Raw genomic sequence first — 25,363 nt, 5'->3', positions numbered from 1 at the left:
CGACAGCAACCAAGTAACTTGGAAGTTAGCTGAGATAGCCACTTTGGGCTGAAGAAAGCTTAGGGATAAAAGCTTATGCACAGTGCTCAAAAATGTATATTGTTGAGATAAAAAACTGAAACTGAACTATTAGTAAGTTTACTTTATTTAAAAGAAGAAATTGCAAACAAAAATATTCAAAACAAAATCACGTGAAATATAAAATAAATAAATATTTCTTCATAAGATAATTTTAGGATTTATTTCAGTTGTATTTTTTTTATTAAAAATTTTTTTCAAGAAACCTTCAATTCTTCTAAATGTAATCTGTATATCTATGTACTTTTTAATGTTCTAAAAAATATATTGTACAATAGGAATGTTTAATGTACTGGAGGCTTTCTTATGGCACCGCACTATATTCATATCCTCAAATCTCCAAGATCTTCAAATCTTCATAAAATATATTACATTTTAAGGTCTAAATTCATCATATTATTTTTCTAATCCTATGTATTTCATTATAGAAAACTATACGAAAAACTATTTCATTTTAATATTGAAATAAATAGAAATTAAAAATGTCGCACTTAAAATTTAATTTGATTTCCTGAAAAAATTTTATTTAAAATCAGAATTAAATAGATCGCGATCACCTTGGTATTAATTTAATTTGTTTATTTGATCTTATGGTATTTTTTCCATTGTGTTTATTTATTTCTGACTGCCTCAAGTTGTGTTAAAAAAAAGCTTTCTGGTATTTAACTTCCATACTGCTGGCAGCACGCTCTCCCATTCGACTAGTCAGTTGCTCGGTGTGCGTGTGTGGAAAAAGTTGGAACCCGCAGAGGGAACGCTAATTTAGAAATTGATATCTTGAGTCACAGCAACAACACACCGTCGAGTGTCTATGCAAATTTAATTGCGGCTCTCCTAAATCAGTTGGGAAGTCAACAACAGGTCGCCGCTGCTGGAATCAAAATAAAAACACACACACAGTGACAATCGGCAAATGAAACGCAAACAACAAAGGCAGCAGGAAAACCGCCTAACCGGTTTCAAAATTTCCACAGTTGACACACAGTTTTCCCCTGCCCATCTATATAGTATATTTATTTAAATTATAGTGGATCAAAGTATTTTGTGCCCTTTACGCCGCATTCGCACATATCTAGTCACTAGATATATGTCGATTGTGTGAGTTCTCTTTGTTTGTGGAAATTAATTTCGGTGCAAAAAGAAGTAAAACAAATAAAAACCGAAGCCACCCAGACGCAGACACATAACTGTGAACGAAAATCCAACCAGACAGCAGACAGCCATGGGTTATTCCATAAAGGTAAGTGGCCAAAATGTCAGCGACGAAGAAGAGCGGCTAAGAGAGAGGGAGTGGGCCAACAGTGCGTATGTGTGTTGGCTGGTGGAGTCTGCATCTCAAGCGTTGCGATCTTTGGTGTAAACCCGTTTTCGTACTTTTACTTGTCAAAATTCGGAGAAAAATAAATAGAGAGACGGGATCAGTGGGTTTTTTGTCGGTTCTTTTCGTCTGTCTGGGCCATAAAGGTGACCATAAAATGCCGGGCAGCAAGCAAACTCAGTTAATTACAGCCGAGTGCTCTGCGGCAACTAAGCCAACTGTGACTGGGGACTAGACTAAGCCAAACAACAAATTCAGTCAAATCCAAATTCATAAACAGAATATAGTGTCCGATTATCTAGTCACATTGATTAGCTGAGTGTTGGCCTTGATTTTTTGTTTTACTTTTTTCCCCTGACTCTTATCTGCCATTACAGTCTTTTGTTCATTGCGTAGAAAAAAAAGGGCTAACATCGGTGACATTAGGCAAGCATTTTCATAATAAACGTCATCCAAAGGGGTCCTTAACCTCAGACATTACACTGACAGAGAGAGAGTTTCTTGATAAAGGAAATAATGCATAGATGAACATTTATAGAAACAAATTACAGCTACATATTACGTTACTTTCTTTTGTATCAAAGAATTTTTTTGGAATTTTCTTATTTAAACAAAAATTTACCAAAATCCAACCTTATATTCTGGATCAATTGGGCATTTACTTATCATATTTTCATGTATTACAAAAGCTTATTTGGGTTCTACAATTTCTTACTTATCTTTGTTATACACGGAAGCAAATTAAAACTATATATGTATATATATTGTATAGAAAAATGGGTAATCAAATCGAGATAGAACAAAAAAGGTTGGTTTTAATTATCATGCGACCACTTGAAACTGGTGTTTACTTTTTTTTTTTTTTTGTATAACCCTCAAATGACCACCCATAAGGTGTATAGATATGAATACCTGAAAGTGAGTACCCAGTGGCAGGTATTCCGATGTCAAGAGGGAGTAGTCCGTGTTCATTAAAAGCATTCTATCTGTATTTCAATTGTATTCTCACAGTAGTCGTTAATTTAGTTGAATATTTACTGCGTGTTTGTTTAGGCGCAGTTAATATTTTTCTTCGAATTTCCCATAACAAAGATCACTGACTAATTTCATAATCTGACACTTGCATGTATTATAAAACCAGCAAGTTCAGCTACCTTTTAATTTGAGTGTTTAGGCTTTTAAAAAATTCCCTTAAAATCTTAACGAATGGATAATAAAACAAGCTTTAAGTAGATAGTTATTTGTTATTTCTAGTTCTTATAAGCTGTACCTTATAATTAATGCATTAGTCACAGCAAAAGCTTTCATTAAGATTGAAGAATAGATTGCATACAGTTCAAGTATTTATTTTATTTCTTTTATATGTAAATGTTTCTTCATATTTATTGTAATTTAAAACATGCATACATTTTACAAAATATTTTATTTATGCTTACTAATTGATCGTTTTAGGGAACAAATCGATCTCAATTTTGATTAAATACCTTGTCAATTTCGCTGCCATCAGAATAACTTACTTTAGCACTTATCGCGTGTGCTGGGACTCAACAATTTCTCCAAGGGTCAGTTTTTTTTTTTTGCGATATATATTCCGATCAAATCACATTTGACACGCAAACCGGTCACCGCTGCCTGAATGCCAATGCTTATGCAACTCAATCTCAAAAGTGATTATTGCCACAAAAGTCAGTGAAAAAAAAAAATGTCAGTGCCGGGTAATTGCATGTGCAATTTACAATTTTCTGCCGCGTCCATAAGTCTTAATTATACGTTAATAGGCGTAGCGGCTGTCGCAGATAAGTCACCTCGCTGCCAATCCCCATATAACTATAGTAATGATAAGCGCCGTCTGTCGATCAGCCCGCCACCACATCCCCTCTGATTTCCAGCCGAGGCTGATAAGTAGTTCGGACTTGTTCGCTTTCGTTTTTAAAGGGAAGGTTCTCCTCCCTAGTTAGTACCGAAGAAGCCATGCAGGTGGTAAGAAGACAGGTGCCAGCTCTGTAGTCTGAACTCTGAATATTTCAGGTGTCGTTTAGGTGATTCATTGGGCATACAAACGCCTGGGGTTATGATACGGTTCGGTCGCCCGATCTTATCAGAGGATCGCGTACGTGAATCTATTTTCGGGATACACAAAAACATTTCCACTGGCGCGTTTGTTTTTTATTTATTTTTTTTTTCTTCTTATTTTTATTATTGTTGGCCGCCGATAGCATTTAATAAACAACTTTGCGACGGCCAAAGAGAAAATTTGCAGAGAAATATACTCTTTGACAAGCCCGCTCTTAGAAATCTATTTCTAGATCTGCCAAAAGATCTTCCACAAAGCAAATATAGTTCATCCCAGTTAAAGGCGACTTTCGTGTGTGTCTGCTACCCGAAATCTGACTTGCAAATTTTTACCACGTTTAAAGCTCATAAATTATGCCCAAAAAACGGCGATCACGATCACGCCACCAAAGAATGACACTTGCTTCTCTTCGAAGACTCTCTTAGTCACGCTCTTAATCACAGTCTAATCGCTCCCGCTTATCTGTTCCATTCCAATCTCCTCCAGAACTGCGAAACCGGTGAGGTGGAGTACTTCTACACGGACACCACCCGAGTGAAGAGGCTTGCCTACGATGAGGAAACCGGTGAGCCCGTCCACGATCAGATGAAGGTGCGCTACAAGAAGCATGGCAATTTCCATGTGCCCAAGCACTTTCTCCGCGGAACCCTATGCGACGAAGTGGACGATGTGCTGGCCAATACGGTGAGACATGGAGCCGCCACCGATATACCCCAAAAGGCGCCCAGGAAGGCGACGCCTGGCTATGAGCGGGAGGATTATTGCCAAATGGATGGCGTGAGTAGTGTAAGTTTTATCAGAAGAATCCTCATGGTAGTTAAGAAAAGGTTCAGTTTTCAAAATGATAAATGTTGTAAATTGTTGATTAAATGCTTAAAATAAAATACTTATCAATTTTCTCTATATAGAACATCATTCTGGGTTACAAACGGAACGAGTACTTGCTGTTCCTGGTGCCCACGCTGTTCTGCTACAACTTCTTTATAGGCGCCCTGCTGGCCGTCATTGAGATCTTCCTGCACATGATGTCGCACCACAAGAACAGCCTGACCATGCAGAAGGGTCTCTATTTCCGAAGTCCCCTCCATGTGCTCTCCTCGCAGTTCTGCGCCGTCTGTCGCACCGAGAGCGACAGCAAGTACAATCGCATCTTCGACCTCTTACACAAGCAAATGCGTGCCTCCCATCGATCGGGAGCTCTAAAGGACATGGCCAAGGCCATCGGTTAACGGGGTTGGTATGGGTTACGTACATGGCTTCGTCACGATCTATATATATATATATTTTTACATATATATTTTGAAACAACAGAAACGTTTTTTTGTCACACGATCAACAAAAATAATAAATGCACTCGTTTATCACTCAAAGTGGAGGTATTGCAGCTTCTCTGGCGATTCCTGTATCCGGCTTGCTTACACTGGGATCTGACCCATGGTCTTGACATTGGGCGATACCGCAAACTTGGCCCCGGTGCAGGCAATGATGTCGTCCACGGTCAAGCCCTCGGCCACCTCAATCAGGGTGAGGCCCACGCCCTTTTCCACCTCGAAAACGGCCTTCTCGGAGATGATCAGATCGATGACGCCCTTGCCAGTGAGTGGCAGGGAGCAGGTGTCCAGGATCTTGGGGGAGCCATCGCGGGCATTGTGCTCCATGGTGATAATCACCTTGGTGCCAGGGGCAGCCACCAAATCCATGGCGCCACCCATGCCCTTGACGAGTTTGCCCTGAAAGAGAGACGGAAAATTAGAATAACATTTCTTAGGAAATCCAACAGAAAACAATGACTCACAGGAATCATCCAGTTGGCCAGATCACCGGTGGCCGATACCTCCATGGCACCCAAAATGGTAATATCAACATGTCCGCCGCGAATCATGGCGAAGCTCTCATCGGAGCCAAAGTAGGATGCACCGGGCACCACAGTAACACTCTCCTTGCCGGCATTGATCAGGTCAGGATCCACTTTATCCTTGGTGGGGAAGGGACCCAAGCCTAGGATGCCATTCTCCGACTGCAGCAGCACATTCATGCCCTTGGGAATGTAGTTGGAGGAGAGGACGGGAATGCCAATGCCCAAATTGGCATACATGCCGTCACGGAACTCCAGAGCCACTCGCCGGGCAATCCTTTCACGCAGCTCCTGAGCGGGATTCGGTGGCGGGGCGGGTTTGTTGGGATCCTTGGGCTCTGTGATCCTCACCCGCTCCACCCGCTTATTATAATCAGTGCCCTTGAAAATGCGCTTTACATAGATGCCAGGCACATGGATCTCATCGGGACTGAGGCTTCCAACGGGCACCAGTTCTTCGACTTCTGCCACGGTAATCTTGGCTGCCCGGCACATGGGTGCATTGAAATTCCTGGCCGCCTTGTTGAAGACCAGATTGCCCAAGGCATCGGCTTTCTGGGCTTTGACAAAGGCAAAGTCAGCGAAAATGGACTCCTCCATCACGTAGGTCTTGCCATTGAACTCCTTCACCGGTTTCTTCTCGCTGGCAATCTCCACTTTGCCATCTTTTGTGTATTTAACGGGTGCACCACCTTCCTGGACTAGGGTGGCATAACCGGTGGGTGTGTAGAAAGCGGGTATACCGGCACCTCCAGCGCGAATCTTCTCGGCCAGAGTTCCTTGCGGGGTCAGTTCCACGGCCAGTTCTCCGTCCAAATATTGACGCACCAGCTCGTTGTTTTCGCCCACATAGGAGCCAATCACCTTGGACAACTGCTTGCCCTTGATAAGAACACCCAGGCCGGTGTTGTCGACACCTGGAAAGAAGTTATATTATTTTATGTATATTTTTTAAATTCATTTATTATATATTACCTCCATTATTGGAGACCCCGGTAATGTTCTTGACTCCCTTCTCCTTCAAAGCATTGATCATCTTCTCCGGAATGCCGCAGATGCCAAAACCTCCAAACAGGATCTTGGCGCCATCCTGGACATCGGCCACAGCCTCTGCAGCGCTCTCATAGATCTTGCCATTTCGCTGTTTTCCCGACGTGGAGTACGAGGAGCACGCAATAAGCTGGAAAGATCAGATCGCAGGGGGAATGTGGGGTAACCATTAGCATAAAAAGCTGTTTGCCTACGGATTCAGGGGGGGTTCTCCGCCGCTGTATAGGTGAGCAAGCGGGCGTGTGCGTGTGGGGCTTGTTTGTGCAAAATCGTTACGTAAGTTGTGGCTATTTATAAGTGGAATAGTGGACTATTCCAGGCCAGGGGGGGAGCTCAAGTGGGCTGATCGCGTGGTTTCAACAAAAATAATGCTTATCACAATTGGCAGACCAATCACTAAATCAAAACAACACACACATAGAGTATATGATGTTAGTGTGTGTATTATTTACACGCAAAACACTTATATTTCGGTTAATTATTTAAATAGCACCTGTTGCTTTGATTGCTGGAATGCCAGCTTATCAGTCTTTGATCACATGATAATTCATTTAGAAGAGTAATTAAGATAGCAAAGTGATAACTGTCTTGACTTTAATCCAGTTTATCTATTTCTGGAAGATCTGTCTCATTAAGTATATTAAATTTATCTTTTTCTCACCTTGTATGAGGCCGAATATCGGGCACTCAAGTGTCCATTTTTAGCCAAACGACAGAGCATTTTAAACTTATAATTTTAAATTTACTTAAAATTATAGAGACGGATTAAAACTAAGGTCAACTGCTCCAAATCAACAGAAAACAAGAATGCGAAGCTGAACAGCTGAAGAGCGCAACAGGTATTATTAAACTAAACATTTGGGAACCAGTTCGATAACAGCTGAACAAAATTTTAAAATTAGTTTACTATTAAAAGTTATTTAAATATTTTTAGAAGTTTAAAAAATTGTAAAATATTTAAGTAATTAGATAATGATAAAAAACAAAATTATAAATATTAAATATAATCGTTACGTAAATAAAATACATTTTAAATTATAAATATAAAAAATAAATAATTAAAAAAAAGTTTAATTTTTTAATTTTGTATTTTATTATTATTTAATTACTTGGTTTTTATACATATTATTACAAATATTAATTTGTATTTGTAATAATCTTTTAATATTTAATGAATATTATTATTATATATTAAAATTTTTAATATAAATAATATTTATTATAAATTAAAAATATATAAACTAACTAATTAGATATTAATAAAAACAAAATTCAATTAATTACAATTATTTTAATTGAAAGACCTAAAAAAGTAGCTGAATAATAAAAACTGCAATACAGTGTCATAAGACCATTACCAGTTCCAATTTGAATAGATTCCTAGTGTGACCGCATTGCTTCCTCCAGAAAACGACACAAAAACTACAGCTGATGGCAGCAATAACAAAATCAGCTTTAATTTGTTTATTTTTTTCGCTAAACAATACAAGTCACAACGCGCACCAACACGCTCAACCCACACACACACACACGGAGAGAAATAACAACAAATTGTTGAAAATTTGCTAAAATAACAAGACAAAAACAAGTGGCTTAGGAGCAACAAAAATGGAAATGTAAAAAATTGCGTTTTAATATTAGTTGCTATTTGCTGCAGCAACAAAAGAGCACTATTTAAAGGTGAGCTAATGGTGTTGTATTTAATTTATGCGCTATATTTCCCCCAAATATACTATATTTGCAATGAATAATTCGGTACTACGACGCAGTTGGGAAATAGGAGTGGAGTTCTTGTGGTAAAAAAAAATAGGCACCGCTGATAAGGATTTCGATGCTGGTCAATGGTCGAGACGCTGCAGAAGGCGACGGTCTGATCTTCTGCCTGGGATTTGTGTATAGTTTGTGCCGCTTATCGCGGATTCAGTGGCCGTTACAGACACGCATCACCGCCAGCTGTTTACGCGGCCACCGATCCACCGATCCACCTCGGGCACCTCTCCCCATGAGCAACTATCATTACCACCGGCTTGGCAACCAAGTCGGAGAGCGTCGAACGAATGCAATGCCAGGCGCTGAACGCTATTAATAGCAATCTTAATAGTTTTCCCGCAACAACAACTAAAGTTTCCACTCCGCACACACACACACACACACCGAATTATCAACATCACCGGCTTAATCTTTGGCTTCTGCTTGCTCTTACTGCTCCTCATTCTACTCCTCCTACGCCTGATAGTCTACCTCCTCTCAGCAGCTCATTTCCTCACGTAATCTCACGCACAAAAGAGATACAGTAAAGCTTCTGTAAAAGAATTTTTCTTTAATGAAAGCTCCGATTTTAAAAGGGAATTAAAAGTGGAAATGAAGGTCTTTACTTAATTTTAAAAATTTAATTTAATAAAAACAATAAAAAGGATGTATAGGATTGGTTTTTATAAACCTAAGCTGGCGTTGTATCTCCATATTTTTTTATACTTGTTGAAATTTTCTAGCTTTAATTAAATTTTTATTTGGAGCAAGAAAAGAAATTTAATATTCTCTGTATTTTTATATAAATTTTTTTTAATGTCATATATCTCTATTTAATGAACTTCTACAGTACTTATTTTTAATTATTTAATTTTTTATTTGTAATTAAAGCTGGCGTTCTCCTTCGATCGCCATAGCCGCATTCAGTTTGGTCTCATCGCTCCGAGCGTCCAGAACGTAAACACCATTGCCCGATGCTTGATGAGTTGCTGGTTAGCCGGAGCAGCTTCTTCGCGTCTCCTCCATTATCTGTGATTTTCCATGGCCGGGATGGAGGTGAAGGTGGAGGAACAGAAGCAGCAGCTGCTACTGGATACCCTGAACCGACTGTGGACCCAATATCTCCAGGCCTCGGAGCAGGAAGATGCGAGTGTCAAGGTTTGTGTATGAAAATCTCCTTCGTCCCCATTGATAGTCTCAGGTCTTATCGTTGTTGTGGTTGGTTTTTCTTTACTTTTATTTTATATTTTTGTATAATATATTTATTTTCTCCATTCACAGGACCACTGGCTTTGGCTTTTGTTGTATAATTTCCAGTTTCTGGATGATGAGGCGCTGGAAGATGCTTGGCTCAATAGGTAATTATATAGTTTAAGTTTTTAGATTAACATAATTTACCTTTCACCTTCTTCCAGCCACTTCAACCTGCTGCCAGAAGAGCTCTGCTCTTACTTACTGGAACAGGTCTATCAAATCATTAGCGAAGCCAAGCGATCTCAAAACAACAGCCCGGAACAGGAGCCAGAGCAGCAGGACAAGTGCATCAAGCAGCTGCGCAAGCAACACAATCTAGCTCAGGTGGGTCGAGGTACCTGCTCATCCTGGAAGTCTTCTAAGAGTGTCTTTATCTCTCCACGTTTCAGCTCATACTCAGCACGCCCAGTGATTGCAACAAGATACTTGCCCTGCGCACATTTCTCACCGACAAGTTGGGCCATCACCTGCTGGCCTTTCTTTTGCGCGTAAATATCAAGGTAAGCTTGAGTTATTTGCTCATCTTTTAAACTAATTTTTCTCTTTACCTACACAGCACATTGCTTCCCAAAAGAGCCTCTGCCAGCTGTGCATCAATCTGTTTCCTAACTGCAAGTGGAGCCCCGCCAATCAGCCACTGGCTCCATTGACCAGCATTTCCCAGTTCATAGGCAGCTTTTACCTGGCTTGGCAAAGCAAAAAACCGCGACGACAGCAGCCTCAAACAAGTCAATTAAACAACCATGAAACCAATTCCATCAAAGAGAACTTTGAGGATTTTAAAAGGACAACGAAAAGCAGCGATGACTTGGCCCTGTTGCTTATCCAACTCCTAACGCGGTGTGTGGATGCCGAGCAAGAGTCCCAGCTAAGTGTCACTGTGCATAATTTCGCTTTGGGACATTTGTGCTCCAGCTTGGAGCAAGAGGAGGAGCAAGACAACGACGAGATCATAAAATTTGAGTTACTTCAACTGATTGCCCACTGTGTGAATAATTTTTACATCCTAGAGCAGCAGCAGTTAAATGTCCATGATTTTAATAGCAATTTCGGGCAACTGCTCTATGCATTGACTGCCAATCGGAGGAGTCCCCTGCTGGCCCATGGCTTGCTCTACATTATGTTTGGCTCTCTGCACAATCTTGTGGATAATGGAGTACGGGAGCTGAATCAGATCGATGTGAGGAACTTTGATGCCTGCTTTGAGGTCTTGCAGGAGGCAGCCAACTCCAATTCGACTTCTATTTTATTCCTGCATATTTACAAGCTGCTCTTGCGACTGACAGACACCTTGTCGCGACAGGAACAGCATCTGCAGAGTCTGATGGAGAGCAGCACATCAACCACACTGCCCAAGCAACCACATACGCGCCACAAGAGGCAGAGAAGCAGTCAATTGCATTGCATGGGAGCCGGTTCCTTGAGCTGTTACTTTCAGGGCAAGCTCTACCATCTCCTGCCCAGCCTAGAGGCCGAGCTGCAGGAGCACAGTGTTAGGAGTCTGCTGCGCACGGGAAGCTGTTGCTGTCACTACAATTCGAGGAACTTTGCCACCTGCCTACAGCTGGCCACTCAGCTTTCATCAAGCAGTTATCAGAAGTTGGCCTATAAATTCCTGCACTACAATGTCTTGCACACAATCTTTGTGAAGCGGGCGCCCCAGGGATGTCCCAGTTGCGAGGAGAAGCTCAAGTCGCCAAGCTTTCACCTGGATCTACTAAGCATCTACAAGGACAACTACAAGCCTTTGCTAAACACCCCCGCCTTGCTGTTGTTTTTGAAGCATTTAAAACACATTGCTTACCTGCTCTCCTATGACTTGGCCGCTGGCATACTGGCCGAGGTGGCTCTACCCATTTTTCGCCAACATAAAGAGCTTATAGAAAGCAAAGACAATCAAAGGAGGAACAGCAAACTCTCCCCCCTGCAGCTACCTAGTAGACTAGACAACTACCGGGCTCTCCACGAATGCCTGAGCATATTTGTAATGTACTTGAGCGACATTCGGCTGGTGAAAGCCTTCTACAACGAGGAGAACATACGCTACATGCAGGATCTATTGGCCATACCAGAACTCCAGCGGGGAGTGTGTGATCTCATCAAGGTGGGCATTGATAACATTGCTTTTCTCGGGGAAAACAGCCAGGAACAGATAACGCTGAGCAGGCGACTCATCCAACTGCAGTTGAATAGCAGCGATAAGGCCTCGCAGCTATTCCAGGCCCTGCTGTCTAAGTGCTCCAAAAATTCACATAGCAAATTCTGGCTAGACGAGGGCTGTCCCTCACTGAAGCTGGAAGGACACAAGCCAGCGGACATACTCTACATAACGGCCTTGCAATGGACTTTGAACTTTGAGCTGCTCAAGACCAGCCAGTTGTTTTACAACGAGTTTGCCAAAATCTACTCGATACCCGTGGAAATGCTGGACAATGAGGATGAGGAGGTGGAATCGCCAGCGGGAGACCGGGTAACAGAGTTTCCAGAGGAGAAGAAGCTGCGGCATGGGGATAAAAACATCATTGACATACTCAAGCTGAACTACAATGCATTGGGATGTTTCCTCATGCTACCCAAAGCCGCAATGGGAGCAACCACAACCACAACAACCTCCACCGCAACCACGCCCACCGCAGGAGCCGCCGCCACCGCCACTGGCATTTGCAACTCAAGTTCATTGGAAACGCTGGTCTCGCAGCTGCCACTCGGCGGTGCCGCCTCAGTTTCAGTCTCGGTCACAACGGCTGCCAGTTCGGACTATGCGGATTCCTCTCTGGACTACGCCTCGGTAATTGATAGTTACTCCCGGGATACAGCCGCACCCTCGTTCCTTGAGCAACTCCGTTCCAGTGAGCCGGACGAGAGTATCGTGCTCTTTGACATCCGTGGCAGCAGTCAGCAAGGAACAGTCACTACCAAGGACTCAACCACTTCATCTTTGATCCTGCCAAACGAAGAGGAAGTAGCAGCCAATGGCTTAATCAGCAAGCTCTTCAACATTGTGGGCTCCATATTCGGTGGCAGTCCGGAGAGAAACTCCCCCACAAGTGGCAATATTGAAGCGGATTTACTGTGCCTGTACGAACCAAACGGGGAATGCAAGAAACTCTTGCTCAAACTCTTCGAGGCGACCATGGCCATATGCATCAAAGGGTTCCAAAACGAGGAAGGTAAGTGTCAGAGAGATTGTTTGCTTGGCTACCTCGAAGAAAATAATAACCAAGTCAGGGTATTACGGATAGCTAGAGTGTTTTAAGATGGTTTAACGTTTTTTTATAATACAAAAATAATTTATTTTTGCGCTGTCCTGTACTATGTATTAAATTTTAATTTTTGAGAATTTTAACGATGTAAATCCCAAAAAAAAAGGGTATAATTAAGAGGCATAATTCTTAAAATTTCTATGGCTAACAGTCTTTCTAAAGAGTTTCTTTTACCTATAATTGAACTATTTTTTTGTGACAAGACTCCTATAGTAGAGCATTCCCAAACCCACCATAGTTTTCCCTTGGCTAACCTCCCATCTGGTTGGTTCCCCCCTTTACATTCCGCGGCTAATGCGTTGCCAATACAGAACACAATCGACGAGCACTCGGCTCGGGTGGAAGCCCTAGAAATAAGGCCCTGGTGAGGGAGAAGCAAGAACAAGGCACCTACTGTCATCATTCCACAATCCAGCTCTAGATTCTAGACTCTCGGCTAGAGCTAAAGCTCTGTGTCTCCGGCTAATAACGGGTCGTTGTGGTTGTGATTGTGGCTGCGGACTAGGAGAGTTAATTATAAGCCAGGCAGCTAGGCTAGTTAGACAGTTAGTCAGTCGGTCGAGTATAATGCGCGGCATTTACAAGGCTCTGTGCTGTGCTGTGCTGGGATTGAATTTCTATGTGTACACACGTTACAACATCGGAGATACACAGAGACAAAGCGAGAGATACAGAGATACGGATATAGATACAGCTACAGCTACACAGGGAAGAGGCACAGAAACGAGATATACATTCCAGACTAGACACTTTTGCTTTGGCGCTCGTCCAGCGCTGACGACTCGCTCCAGTTAGGCAGACAGGAGAGATAGGTTATCAGTAAGCATCTCAACATCAACATCATCGCGCTGATAATCTCTGTTTCGTCGTTACAGTGGAGAAGATGCAGAAGCACCTGCGCAAGTTGCGCGCTATTATTCTTACTCATGCCTCGGATAATTGGTCAGAGCATGGTGAACAGCATGCCAGAGACAATGCCGTGATCCAGACCCTGCAAACTCTGCTGAAGATAGCCGAGCTATCGAGCAGCCAGCATCAGGAGCACCCGGCGGGCGTGGTGAGCAGTCCCTCGGGGGACTCGCAACAGCCACGACCACGTGCTCGTTCGTTCAACAGCGGCAGCGTGGAGTTGCCCCGATTGCTGCAGCCGGTTAAGCTGCCGGCTAAAAACTCCCTGGCCACACCACCGACTCCCAGAAGGAGGCCAAACTCCAGTGAACTGAATGCTGGAGGCGTGGATGCGGATTACTTTTCTACAAGAGCCTCCTTGAGTTGTGCCGCCGATAGCGAACTGGAGCTAAGCGAAAATGAACACGAGTTTTACCTTACCGCTGATGAAGGTTACGAGGCGGATGGCGAGATTGCAGACCTCAGCGAATCCGAGTGCGAACTCAATGGCGGCGTGATGGCGCCCAATGAATCCTGGACTCCGTTTCAGCCCTCCTCCCGTTATCGCACCCATATTATGCACCAGGGTCTCAGCCAGCTGGTAGTTCAAATGCTGGCCGAGCTTTCGCAACTCTGCATGAAGCAGCCGAATGGTTGGACCGAGAGCCTCACCCAGCTGGCCAATAGATTGTTTGTCATCAGGGATTATCTGGGCGGACCTCTGTGTCTGCTCAAGGGTTTTGCGCCGATTCTAAGCTGCAGTGATCCGAGATTGAGGGGTGAGTTGGAGTTTGCATTTAATAAGATTATTAGATCTTTATTTCTTTCCCAGAACTTCAACAATCCATCTTGGAGCTCATTACTCACCTCAATACACCAGAAATCCTGCAGTGTTACTACTCGATTCTGGCCTCCAGACAGCCTCCAGTGGATCTGCTGATGCGCCACATGCACCACATATCCTCAGGTTCACTGCGAAAGGCTCAGCCCTGCATGGAGCTAGAGTTTCCAATTAACACAGATGGCAAGATTGTGATCACTTCGGAGCCGCTGGTCAGCGAGCAGATCGAACGTATTAGACTGCATCACCAGCAATGCCAGACGAGTACTTTGTTCACCCGGGCTGCCTGCATTTTTCCGGTGACCCAAACAAGGCTTTGGCAACCTGATGGCCTGACATTATCCCTCTGGATGGAGCTGAAGGGTCAGCATATCCATCGCAACTCAATGCAGTTCAACGATGACGAGACACGTTACTCGGGAGAGGATTTAACGGTGAGTTAAGAAACATATTAGCTAAAAATCAGATAGAATTTTATGTTAATTAAATTAAATAATTTAAAATTAATTAATTTATGAATTAATTTATTATTTAGAGTATAATCAGCCCTTTAAATCCCCTTAATCCTCTCCAGAAACTGCACTTACTTTCCCTGGGCACCAACCAGGCTATGGTCAGCATTTACATAAGCCACAACATGCAGCTAATCTTTGAGCTGGTCAAGCCCAATGAGCAACTGTCGCCAGTTCGCGTAGAGGAGCATATGGATGCCAGTGCTGAGACAGCATCTGTGATATCCGCCAATACCCAGGCAGCGGCCAATGGAGGAAGCATTCGGCAAGCCCTCAAGCAGACCAAGTTAGCTCTACTCAACAGCTTCGGGCAAATGCACTTGCTCAATGGACACCAGTCAACAACGGCTGATTCCTCGGGCGGTTACTTCGAGGGCTCGCCTGTGCAGCTGCAGCATCTGCGATTGCCACGCCACAAGTGGATGCATCTAGTTTTTGGTTTCCTGCGAAAAGGAGATGCTTTGGAGATTAGCATTTTTCTGGATGGCCTGGAACAGCACACCATGCGCTTGCCTTTCCATAATCTGCGCCAGCTAACACGGGTGCATAGTTTCCAGATGCTGGCCTTGGGCGAGGGACAACCCACTAGGAGTCCCGGCAGCAATTCCTCCTCCTCGCGGTCCACCCTGGATGGTTCGTATCCCCGCTACGCTCTGTCCAATGTGATTCTCTTCAGGCGTCGATTGGTGGATCCCTCGCTTATGATGAATCTGACAGCCATGGGTCCGGATTTCACGGAGTTCACCCAGTGTCAAGTGGCCAACTGGAAGCCCAACTATGGTTTTGTGAGTCTGGGCAAGCTGGCCTCTTCGAATTTTGGGAATCATTTGGAGTGTATGCGGCAACTGAGGCAGGCTAGGGTTTTGGTCTATACCGCCCAGCAGCCGGATCTGGTGATGAGCTACGATGCCAGCCAGGAGCTGGATATGGCCTGCTATGGGCAGCCGCATGGACACATGCTGTATGGTGAGCTGCTGCAGCACCAGCCACAGACCCTGCAGGCGGCCACTTCCCTCAGCGGTGGACTCTCCACGCTGCTGTATCTTTTTGCCAGGGTGAGTTGAATTTTATTATAAACTGTGGAATATTTTTGTATACACTTGCAGGGTATTATAAATTTAATCAGAAGTATATCAGACGACTATATAATATACCATAGATAGTATTAGATATTTAGATCGATTTAGTATAAAAACCTCGAAGTACCTCGAAATGAGCTTCTTTTCGTTTACATTTATTAATATTTCAAACAGATTGTGGAGCTTAGTGGCAATGCCAATACCCAGGCATTGGCTCTGGACCTGCTGCTCCAGGTGGCCCATTCGGATGCCCAGCTGTACACAGAGTTTCAGCGGCAGGATTACCTGGCACTCATAGGCTATGTGATAAAATCCGATAAATGCAGCAAAGATGTGCAGCTACTGCGTAGTATTGTGAACAATGCCTGCTCCCAGGCGCTGATCAGCAGGAAGGGTGAATCCCTGAGTGTAAATGACAACACAATGGCTACTCTAGTGTATCCCCGCCTGCTGCTGGCCGTCCTGCAACGCTACTCGGACTGGCATCGTTCCGGGGCCACCCACTCTGATGTTCTGGACATGCTCTTTTGCTCTATTTTGGCTTTGACCCGGGATAAGCATCCTCAGCGGGACTTTAACATGGAACAGCTGCAGAAATCTGGTTTGTTGGTGGCCTTACTCAATCTCTGCAAGGTCTATGTCATCGAGTCACCGAGTCCTGTACAAATTTCACCCTATGCCGCCGAGTGTTTTGTCCAAATTCTGGCTGTGTTTGCGGGTTCACCTCCGGAATCCTCGATGCTGGATGAGATCATGAAACTGCTCCTGCTACTGCACAAGCCCAGCGAGTGTTATGTTACCCATGACAGGACGCATTTCTATTTCCTCCTGACGGCCCAGCAACCGGCCAAGGAGAGATCTTTGGTGGCAACTAATTTGAGTAGGGTTACCACTTCCCTGCGGCGGCAACTGAATCCTCCTCAGCCGCAGGAGCTGGATCCCGAGAGAGCAGAGAGAATCAAGAAGCTGCGACGCCTGCATACCAGCACATCCGCTTACAGAAAGGCCGTCAATGATTTCGAGGAGCAACTGGAGCAAATGGCCGACTGTTCGAATCTGAACAAGACTGCCCTGCGACTAATGAGTCCTGTGGAGGCCACACGTTGGCGCTTGAAGTTCAAACGGCGGCATCCTACGAACACTGGCAGTCCCAAGCGAAGTCCCCTAAAGATAGCCCGAAGGCGCATCCATCCGCACCTGCATCTGAGCAAGATGTGGCAGCCCTCAGGCCATAGTACCCCCAGCTCGGGACAGTTATCCCTGCCGAATAGGAAAACAGATTTTTATGATCAGCCCGGGATTATAAGACTTCAACAGCGTCTGCTCATCCTGCTCAAGGATTTCCTGTGCCTGCTCCCAGACTCTGCAGTGGATGTGGTTACCCGTCATTACGTAAAGCTGGAATTGCTTTTGGTGCTTGCTAACCAACGTAGTTGTGCTGTCCGGCAGGCCGTTATCCAGCTTCTTGAAGTGCTAACGAAGCGTTTGGCCAGCGGAGAACTAAATGCAGCCATCAAGTCGCTGTATCCTGTGCATCTGGCCAACCAGCTGACCATCCATGGCTGTGATATAACCATGTTTGAGGCTTGTTTGGCCTGGACTAGCGGGGTGCATGGCAGCCTGGCGGATATGCTGAACGGCGAGGCTTCTTTAAGGATACGCCAGCGCTTTGGCTTGCAGGCCCTGCTGGCCATAGCCGAGGGAACAGAGCCGCAGCGTGTGTTTAAGGCTCTCTTAAGGGTCTATATGGAGGTGGGTTATATAAATAAGAACTTTACACTTATAATTTGTTTCCTGGCTCCCTTAGAATCCCGATGATCAACCCTGTCTGATTGAGTACGGCCTGCTGCAGTGCTCGGTCAAAGCCTTGTTCAAGATCTATTCTCTACGCTTGGGCCAGCCAAATGCAGATGAGTCCATTGTGGAGCTGCTGGCCAGTATTGGTGAGCGAGCTTTGCGTTCGGTGGGTCAAATCAATGTAAGTGCTTTAAATGTTGTGATATTATTATTATTACACAATACATTTTTGAAATGTGGCCACACCGAATTATGGATATACTTAAGGTTACTTTTCTTTTCCTCAGCTCGTTTGGGACATACTCAACCTGCTGGTCTTCTACCAAGACAAGCAACCCCAGCAGATTATGCGCAGCTTCCGCACGGTGCAAGCTCAGCTCCAGCTGGAATGGCTGACCAAACTGTTTGAGCCCAACAGCTTCCGAATACCAAGCAATGATTCCTCTCTAAGTCCGACGGAGTTGCGCACCCGCGTGGAACTCCTCATCGATCGCTGCACGCAGTTTTTCACCGTGGGTGTGGCACAGACCACGGGACCTAGCTATGTGGCGAGTTCCCAGGAGCTAGCTCTCTTCCAGCTCCTCGTTTCCTACGGCATTTCCAGCAATCAACGTTGCAACAACTTTATTGCCTGGGGCCTGCAACCTTCACGGCCGCGTGACCTGCGTTCCTACATTGTAGACGCATTGTGGCGATCCCAGCAGCAGGATGAATTCCAGCGAGCCATCATTTGCGATGGCAAGATGATCAAGGCTTTGCTTTGGCTTTCATTGCTAGAGGACATGGCGGAGCCCATTGAAAATCTGCAGAGACTTTGCGATGTTTTGGGCATCAAGGAGAATGATTCGTCGTGGAATCTGGTGCATGAATTGGATCGCCTCGATCAGAACCGCAACAATATGGCGGCCAAGCAGAAGACATTGCTGGAGAAGACGATATACAGATTTGAGCCGCTGGTACAGCATTGCATTGAATCCTCCATGGTGACAACGAGAAAGGTGGCCGAACTTCAGGTGAATTTCTTAATTTTTTGAGAACTTATTGGAGCTGAAAATGTTGATTTCCCTTTTAGAACGCGGAGCGTAAGGCTCTGATGTGCCACATGAAGGTGTATGATGACACCTACACCTACACTAAATGGCTGGAGATTATACGCCGAATGACCCATGAGGGCGCACCCTGGCACTGCGCCGAGAGAGCTGAAAGGTAAGCCTTATATCCCCTTAAAGAGAAAGAAACTCATTTACAAATATTCAATTCAGCTCCTGGGAGCTGGACGACACGGAGGGACCTTCGCGGGTGCACACAAGATTACGCCGCTGCCACCTGGACATTGATCGACGCTTCTTCATGCAGGAATACAGGCCGGGCAAGGGACAACGCGAGGATCTTGAACCCTACATGCGTCCCCTGGACTACCTTATTTCCAGTTACGATCAGCAATTGAATATATCCCTGAACTCTCAAATTCTGTACAACTTTGCTGCCAAGTTCCTGCCCGTTGACGGTGAGATCGAGGGTGAGATCATTATAACCGACCTGAAGCTGTACTTTCTGGCCACGTATCGATGCCGGTACTTCAACGTCAACTGTGATATTGCCAACATAACGGAGATCTGGCTGAAACGTTACCAGCATCAGGAGACGGCCTTTGAGATACTCCTGGACACGAACAAGTCGCTGTTCTTCTCGCTGCAGAACGCCGACGATTGGAAGATCATGCGCGAGGTATTCTGTGATAAAATCGTGGCCACACCCGATCAGGCCAAAGTGCTGGCCATTACGCAGCAGTGGCGAGAGGGATTGCTCACCAATTGGGAGTATCTGATGACACTGAACCAAATCTCCGGACGTACTTACAACGATCTCATGCAGTACCCTGTGTTTCCCTGGGTGCTGGCCAACTACAGCTCGGAAATATTGGATCTAAGGGAGGCACAGAACTTCCGACGTCTGGGGCGACCCATTGCCGTGCAAGTGGAGGAGAATGAGAAGCACTATGTCAGCAACTATATGGTGAGTTGAGCTAGGAATCATGCTCTATAATAATCTCTAATAATAATCTTAATTTCAGTACATTGACAGTACAAACACCACCATGGGCTCGCTGATTCTTAAGCCCTATCACTACAGTTCCCATTACTCCAATTCCGGCACTGTACTCCACTTCTTGGTGAGGGTTCCACCGTTTACCAGCTATTTCCTGCGCTACCAGGACAATGATTTTGATCTACCGGATCGCACGTTCCATGCCTTGAATACCACCTGGCTACTGGCCAGTCGGGACAGTCCCACAGATGTCAAGGAGCTTATACCGGAATTCTTTTGCCTGCCGGAAATGTTTGATAACTTTGAACGCTTCAATTTCGGCTGTCGGCAGAATGGTGAACGTGTTGAGGATGTCTCCTTGCCTCCTTGGTGTCAGCGAGACTCGCGGCTCTTTGTGCTTATCCATCGACAGGCTCTGGAATCGGAATTGGTACGGAATCAGATTCATAATTGGATTGATTTAATCTACGGCTACAAGCAGAGCGGCGAGAGTGCCGTGGAGGCCATCAATGTCTTTCATCCGGCGGTGAGTAGTGATAACAAGGAAATCCCTTAAGGATTTTAATTGTTTTGTTGTATGCTTAGACCTACGCCGTCTTCCTGGACTCGGAGATTAGCGATCCCATAGAAAGGGAGGCGGTCAAGACGATGGTAAAGACATATGGCCAAATGCCGCGACAGCTCTTCAAGTCGCCACATCCGGCCACTAAGGCCCTGGACTATGCTCTGGTGGACAAACCAATAGTGTCCACTGTTCGCGGTCTGCGCTGGGGCGTCTATGTGGGTTCGCCGCAGCTAAAGCCACCATCCTGGGCCAACATTCACAAGATCCCCGGCACCGAGCACTTGGTTAGCTTCAGCAACACAAATGTGGTGTACGCTTTGCCGGCTAGAGCCAGTGTCATGCAAGGAGCCGACCCGGACACATACAATGTGATCTCCTGGGGCTACGATGATCGGATTGTGAGGATCCAACCGCTGAATAAGCCACAAGCCAAGCCGAAGAACTTGCTGCACAATGGAACCTTTGACGACATCACCGCCTGTGGCTGCGATGTCAACTCGAATCAGCTATGGTTTGGCCACAAATCCGGCAGGGTCAGTGTGTACAAGTGTGCCGGCGGTCTGGATGCTGCCCACCAGAGAGCTTCTGCCAAGGGAAGACAGAGCTATGTTCGTGGCTTCAGTCTGTCGTACAACTCGGCTTTCCGCAAGATGACCAGCAAGGGCATGGTAGTCGGTGGCTCTGAGAGATCTGATGAAGCGGGCAGTCTCCATCCCACGCACTCTGCTTCTTCGGTGAATTCGTCTAGCAATTCCTTTTCTGGCGATGCCCTGCAGCGTGATGGAGCCGATCTGACTTGGTTAGGACCAACACTGCTGGTGCGGCACACCGATGAGATCACTTGTATTACCCTGTCCGTGGAGTTCAAGATTGCGGTTACCGCGGGACGCGATGGCATAGCTGTGATCTGGGACCTCAATGAGTAAGGGAATCCTTTTTATCCTTTTTTTTATACCATACCCATATTCTCATATTCTATATACATTTTTCTTATAATTCCAGTTGGAGTTATGTGCGTACGATTGCCCGTCCGGCCGAGATTCACCAGTCGCCCATAACGCATGTGGCCATCAGTCCCACATTGGGTGACATTGTCACAGTGCATACACTGCCCGCCCAACCACAGTCTCCATCGGCAGCATCTGCAGCTGCCTCAAGACCCACATCCCTAGCAGTTGTGGCCGACGAGTGCTTTGAGGTGACTGAGGAAAACCTGGACGACTTTGTGAATGTGAATGTGAATCCCAATGGCAAGTCCATTCTGCGTTTGCACTCGGTCAATGCTCGGTATGTGCAGCATCTGGTGCATGAGGATCGCATCATGGCCGTGTGTTACTCGTACATCAAGGAGGGCGTGGGCGTTAATGTGATAGCCACCGCCGTGGAGGGTGGATTTGTGCGGTTCTGGTCCAGCTGGAACTTGAGCTTTGTCAGTGAACTAACCACGGGCACTTCGCCAATACGAAGGTGGGTTTTATTGAATCTATAATAAGAAATTTCTGAGAGAAATCTAGTCACAAGAAGTCTTTTTAACACTTAAACTATTTCATCCCTCTCTTGCAGCATTTGCTATTCGACACATCAGCATTTGGTGGTGCTAACGCGAGAGTCCCACATCCAGGTGTGGGAATCTGAGGGACTCTACGGGAATGCCCCAAAGTTTCCGCAAATTGTCTACAAATGAGCATCGGTTTAGACTCTTAAACATACTCACTAAACTCACACTTAAGGCATATCAATGACAAACAGATAATAAATTTAAAAAAAAAGCAGCTGAATCAAAGAACAAACTAATATTGTGTCACGGTCAACGAGGATTATTGTTTGCTTTTAAAATAAATACATATTTTCCTTTTGTGACCGCCACAAATTAGTTATATCAGAAGAAGACTTTATAAGATTCCTAGGCTTACGTCTCATAGACACACACCTTTTGTACCAAAACCTTTTATTATGATTTATAATTATACCTTTCGTATTTTTCGTTTTTTCCCTGCGATGCATCAAAATGCAATCGCTGCCTTCAATATTGTTGATATTATCAAATAAAAACTATCATATATTTTGTGAAAACTAATCGATGGACTTTTTACATTTATTATCTCTTATTTTCTCTAAAAATAGTTGGGAATTCTAGATAGAATCAAAGAAAACTCACATAATTTTTTAAACTAAATCATTTGCTTTTACAATTCTTAAGTAAAGTGCATATACAACTACGATATACATCGTAATTATTACTATATATATATCAAATATTATAATTATTACTAGATATAATCCTATATAGAGTAGCCTCCCCTGATGTCAGCACTTCCAGGGCGGTAGAAGCTTACTGTTCCCACTTGCGCTCTTTGGTTTGCCTTGTTTGCTTCCATGTTTGCCGGTTGTTAGTGACAGGATCTCATCGAGTTTATCAAAATCACTGGGAGATTTGCTTAGGAGCAGCTCTATGTAAGCCTGCAGCTTGTCCATGGGCGAGGGCGGATCCCGTTTGCCCACCACATCCAGGTTGTTCTTCTCTGTATTATTGCTGCGCTGCGATTTGCTGGTCTTGGGTGTTTCTGGATAAACAACTCGGGCATTGTTCAGATCAGGCGACTCGCCATCCGTGGTGTCATCAGAGGTGTGATTATGAGCATTTTCACTGGGGGAGGTGAGTATGGCCAGAGCCTGCTGCCATTGAGCCTCCATCACGCCATGCAGCTTCTCCGCTATGTCAGCACTGATTTTTAAGTTTAGAAAAATTAAGAATTAATTATTTTAAAAATATTCTAATATTATAAAGAGTTATCCTACCGCTTGGTTTTGTAACAGCCCAGCTTTAGATCCATCTCATCTATCTTTTTGGAGGCATTGGCCAGCTGCAGGCGGTATAACTCCACCTCTTCGCTGTGCTTCTCCTGTATGAGATTCAGTTCCTGATTGTTCTTTTCATTGATCATTTCCAGCTGCTTTACCGCCCGCTCGGCTATCAGTCTTTCGCGCTCGCGTGCCTCGTTCTTGAGATGCTCTTCGGTTTTGTCCAACTGATCTTGAAACTCCTGCATCTTCTTGGCTACCACATTCTCCATTTGCTGTTGGTAATATTGCTTTAAGGATTTTTGTTGGACCTCCAGCTTCTTTTTAAGGTTGGTCTGTGAAAAGAAGGGGTATTTTTTGAGCGAGTTTAAGTAAAAAGCTTATTTTAGACCCACCTCAGTTTCTGTTAGGTTGGCCAAGGTCTCCTGCAGGGACTTTCTCTGCGTTTCCAAGGCATCCGCTCGAGTTTTCTGCTTTTGATGATATTCCTGCAGCATTTCCTTCTGATGTGTTAAGGTGCTCTTGTCTTTCTCCAGCTCCTCTATGCGGGTTTTGAGCTTAAATATAAAATAAAATTTAAAAATATATCTTTAATGTTTAGTTAATCTAAAAACATACCTTTTCCTGCTGATAATCCACTTTGGCAAACTTATCCCTCAGCTTGTTGAGCTCCGCATGGGATAGTTCCTCGGCTCTTCTGCTGCTGTGCAGCTGGATTTCCAACTGTTCCAGCTTGTCATCCCATTGCTTGGCCTCCTGCCTTTGATGATCCATTTCCGTCTCTAGTTTTTCGTTCTTCTCCTGAAACTTGGTGGCCAAGTTGACTGCCTGCGCCAACTCGTGCTGCAGATTATCAATTTTGCCATGAGATTCGGTTCGGTCCGCTTCCAACTGGTGAATCCGGTCCCGCAGTTGCTGTACTTCATAGTTGAGGGCCTTGGCAGTTTGCTCTGCTCCGGCTAGGGCTGCATCCTTGGAACGATCCACTTCGATGGCCACTGATATGCGCTGCTGGTATTCTAGCAGCTGCGATTGCAGCGTGTGGATAGTCTTCTCCAGGTGCTGACGCCGCAATTGCTCCTCCTTAAGGGAGGGACTGCTCAGCCTTCGGTGGGGCGAGTTGTTGTTATCCAGGACAGTTCCCGTGTAGCTGTTCTTTCCCCAGAGTTCGCTCAGGCTGATGAGTTTGTTCTCGGCTTGGCCATAACTATTTCGATGGCATCTGGCTGGATCCATGGATGAGCCGGAGGCAGAGGATGCCAGCCGCATGCTGGGCAGGGAGGTAGCCGCCTGCTGCACATCCTGCACCAGCATCCGTTCGTTCCGCAGTTGTTCATCGCTGTGGTGATGAAGGTGATGATCCCGGGGCTGCCAGCGATTCCCAACGTTCTCTTCCAGATAGTGATCGATCTCGAGGAGGATATTATCCTCCGTAGACCGTTGCCGGTGCCTGATCGGGGGTTCTACAGATCCACTCTTCGGCGTGGAGTGCACCATTCCGTGTAGCACCCTGTCGCCGTGCCTCACCGTGTTTGTGGATATTGTAGATATATCGGAGTGCGTTTCGAAAGGCCGATCATCCTCTGCCTCCGCCATTCCAATGTTCTGCAGCCTGGCGTTAATATGATTTAGCTCCGTTTTCTTGCTGGGATGCAGGAACTGGTATGCCGCAGTCGTGGGTGCCGGGGGTGGTGGCATGGCCAGGGCATCCGCCGACGCTGCCGCGCCTGCGCTCATCATCTTGACCTCTTGCAGCAGCCGCTCGGCGGTGTCCGTGTAATAGTTGGGCGGTATGAGCAGCAGAAGATCGGTGTCGTCCGTGTCCGTGTCGCTCATTCCTCATACATTGTAGCGACTCCTCCAGATGGTCCTCTAAATCCGCTGAAACCTGCGGCAGATGCAATTGGTTTTTGTTGTTGTTGTTGCTATGGTGATGAGACGACGCGTAAACAACGCAACAGGGTTGTCATGCACTTGCACATATCGTGTAAAATATCGTTTAAGATATCGCATGCGAGGATATGTGTGCAGATTAGAATATTTATATGGGTAACTCTTTTTAATTTTTTTAATGCTGTAGCTTACAAAATATTTTGAATATATTCACAATCATTAAACTAATTTGCACGTTTTGTTTTGTTTATTTAAAAGAAAGAGAAAGAGATAAAACTCAACTGTCATTTTAAGCA

General features: G+C 45.1%; 4 protein-coding genes across 6 annotated transcripts; 2 read left to right on the top strand and 2 right to left on the bottom strand.

The window, feature by feature from the left end:
• The first annotated feature begins 781 nt into the window (after positions 1-781).
• LOC108075283 (uncharacterized) lies at positions 782-4,840 on the top strand. Of its 2 annotated transcripts, none has more exons than XM_017167671.3 (3): positions 782-1,318; positions 3,957-4,256; positions 4,379-4,840. In XM_017167671.3, exons 1-3 carry the CDS (start codon positions 1,301-1,303, stop codon positions 4,697-4,699), a joined length of 639 nt encoding a protein of 212 aa, XP_017023160.1. In that variant the 5' UTR covers positions 782-1,300; the 3' UTR covers positions 4,700-4,840. The 2 variants fall into 2 exon arrangements, with proteins under 2 accessions (XP_017023160.1, XP_017023161.1); XM_017167672.3 differs by lacking the exon at positions 782-1,318 and adding an exon at positions 3,292-3,376.
• On the bottom strand, positions 4,732-7,202 carry SCOT (Succinyl-CoA:3-ketoacid CoA transferase). The gene is made up of 4 exons (XM_017167670.3): positions 7,037-7,202; positions 6,301-6,505; positions 5,266-6,242; positions 4,732-5,200 (listed from the first exon to the last, which is right to left on the bottom strand). Exons 1-4 carry the CDS (start codon positions 7,094-7,096, stop codon positions 4,886-4,888), a joined length of 1,557 nt encoding a protein of 518 aa, XP_017023159.1. The 5' UTR covers positions 7,097-7,202; the 3' UTR covers positions 4,732-4,885.
• Positions 7,203-7,847: 645 nt separating this feature from the next.
• Positions 7,848-22,449, top strand: mv (lysosomal-trafficking regulator mauve). Of its 2 annotated transcripts, XM_017167514.3 has the most exons (18): positions 7,848-8,055; positions 9,016-9,282; positions 9,406-9,482; positions 9,540-9,702; positions 9,768-9,878; positions 9,935-12,548; positions 13,517-14,308; positions 14,362-14,804; positions 14,945-15,937; positions 16,136-17,713; positions 17,769-17,939; positions 18,046-18,771; positions 18,831-18,964; positions 19,021-19,774; positions 19,833-20,333; positions 20,393-21,294; positions 21,375-21,839; positions 21,936-22,449. In XM_017167514.3, the coding sequence occupies exons 2-18, from the start codon at positions 9,166-9,168 to the stop codon at positions 22,054-22,056; spliced, it is 10,662 nt and encodes a 3,553-aa protein (XP_017023003.1). In that variant the 5' UTR covers positions 7,848-8,055; positions 9,016-9,165; the 3' UTR covers positions 22,057-22,449. The 2 variants fall into 2 exon arrangements, with proteins under 2 accessions (XP_017023003.1, XP_070141044.1); XM_070284943.1 differs by lacking the exon at positions 7,848-8,055 and having other exon boundaries at positions 8,873-9,282.
• Positions 22,450-22,544: 95 nt separating this feature from the next.
• Positions 22,545-25,353, bottom strand: Cnb (centriole duplication and spindle assembly protein centrobin). Its single transcript, XM_017167516.3, has 4 exons — positions 23,793-25,353; positions 23,570-23,731; positions 23,172-23,509; positions 22,545-23,097 (listed from the first exon to the last, which is right to left on the bottom strand). The coding sequence occupies exons 1-4, from the start codon at positions 25,008-25,010 to the stop codon at positions 22,680-22,682; spliced, it is 2,136 nt and encodes a 711-aa protein (XP_017023005.1). The 5' UTR covers positions 25,011-25,353; the 3' UTR covers positions 22,545-22,679.
• Positions 25,354-25,363: the final 10 nt, after the last annotated feature.

Source organism: Drosophila kikkawai, chromosome 3L (assembly GCF_030179895.1).
Source record: "Drosophila kikkawai strain 14028-0561.14 chromosome 3L, DkikHiC1v2, whole genome shotgun sequence".
NCBI classification, from domain to species: domain Eukaryota; kingdom Metazoa; phylum Arthropoda; class Insecta; order Diptera; family Drosophilidae; genus Drosophila; species Drosophila kikkawai.
The sequence above is the reverse complement of the archived record's forward strand: the minus strand, read 5'-3'. Positions and strand labels throughout refer to the sequence as shown.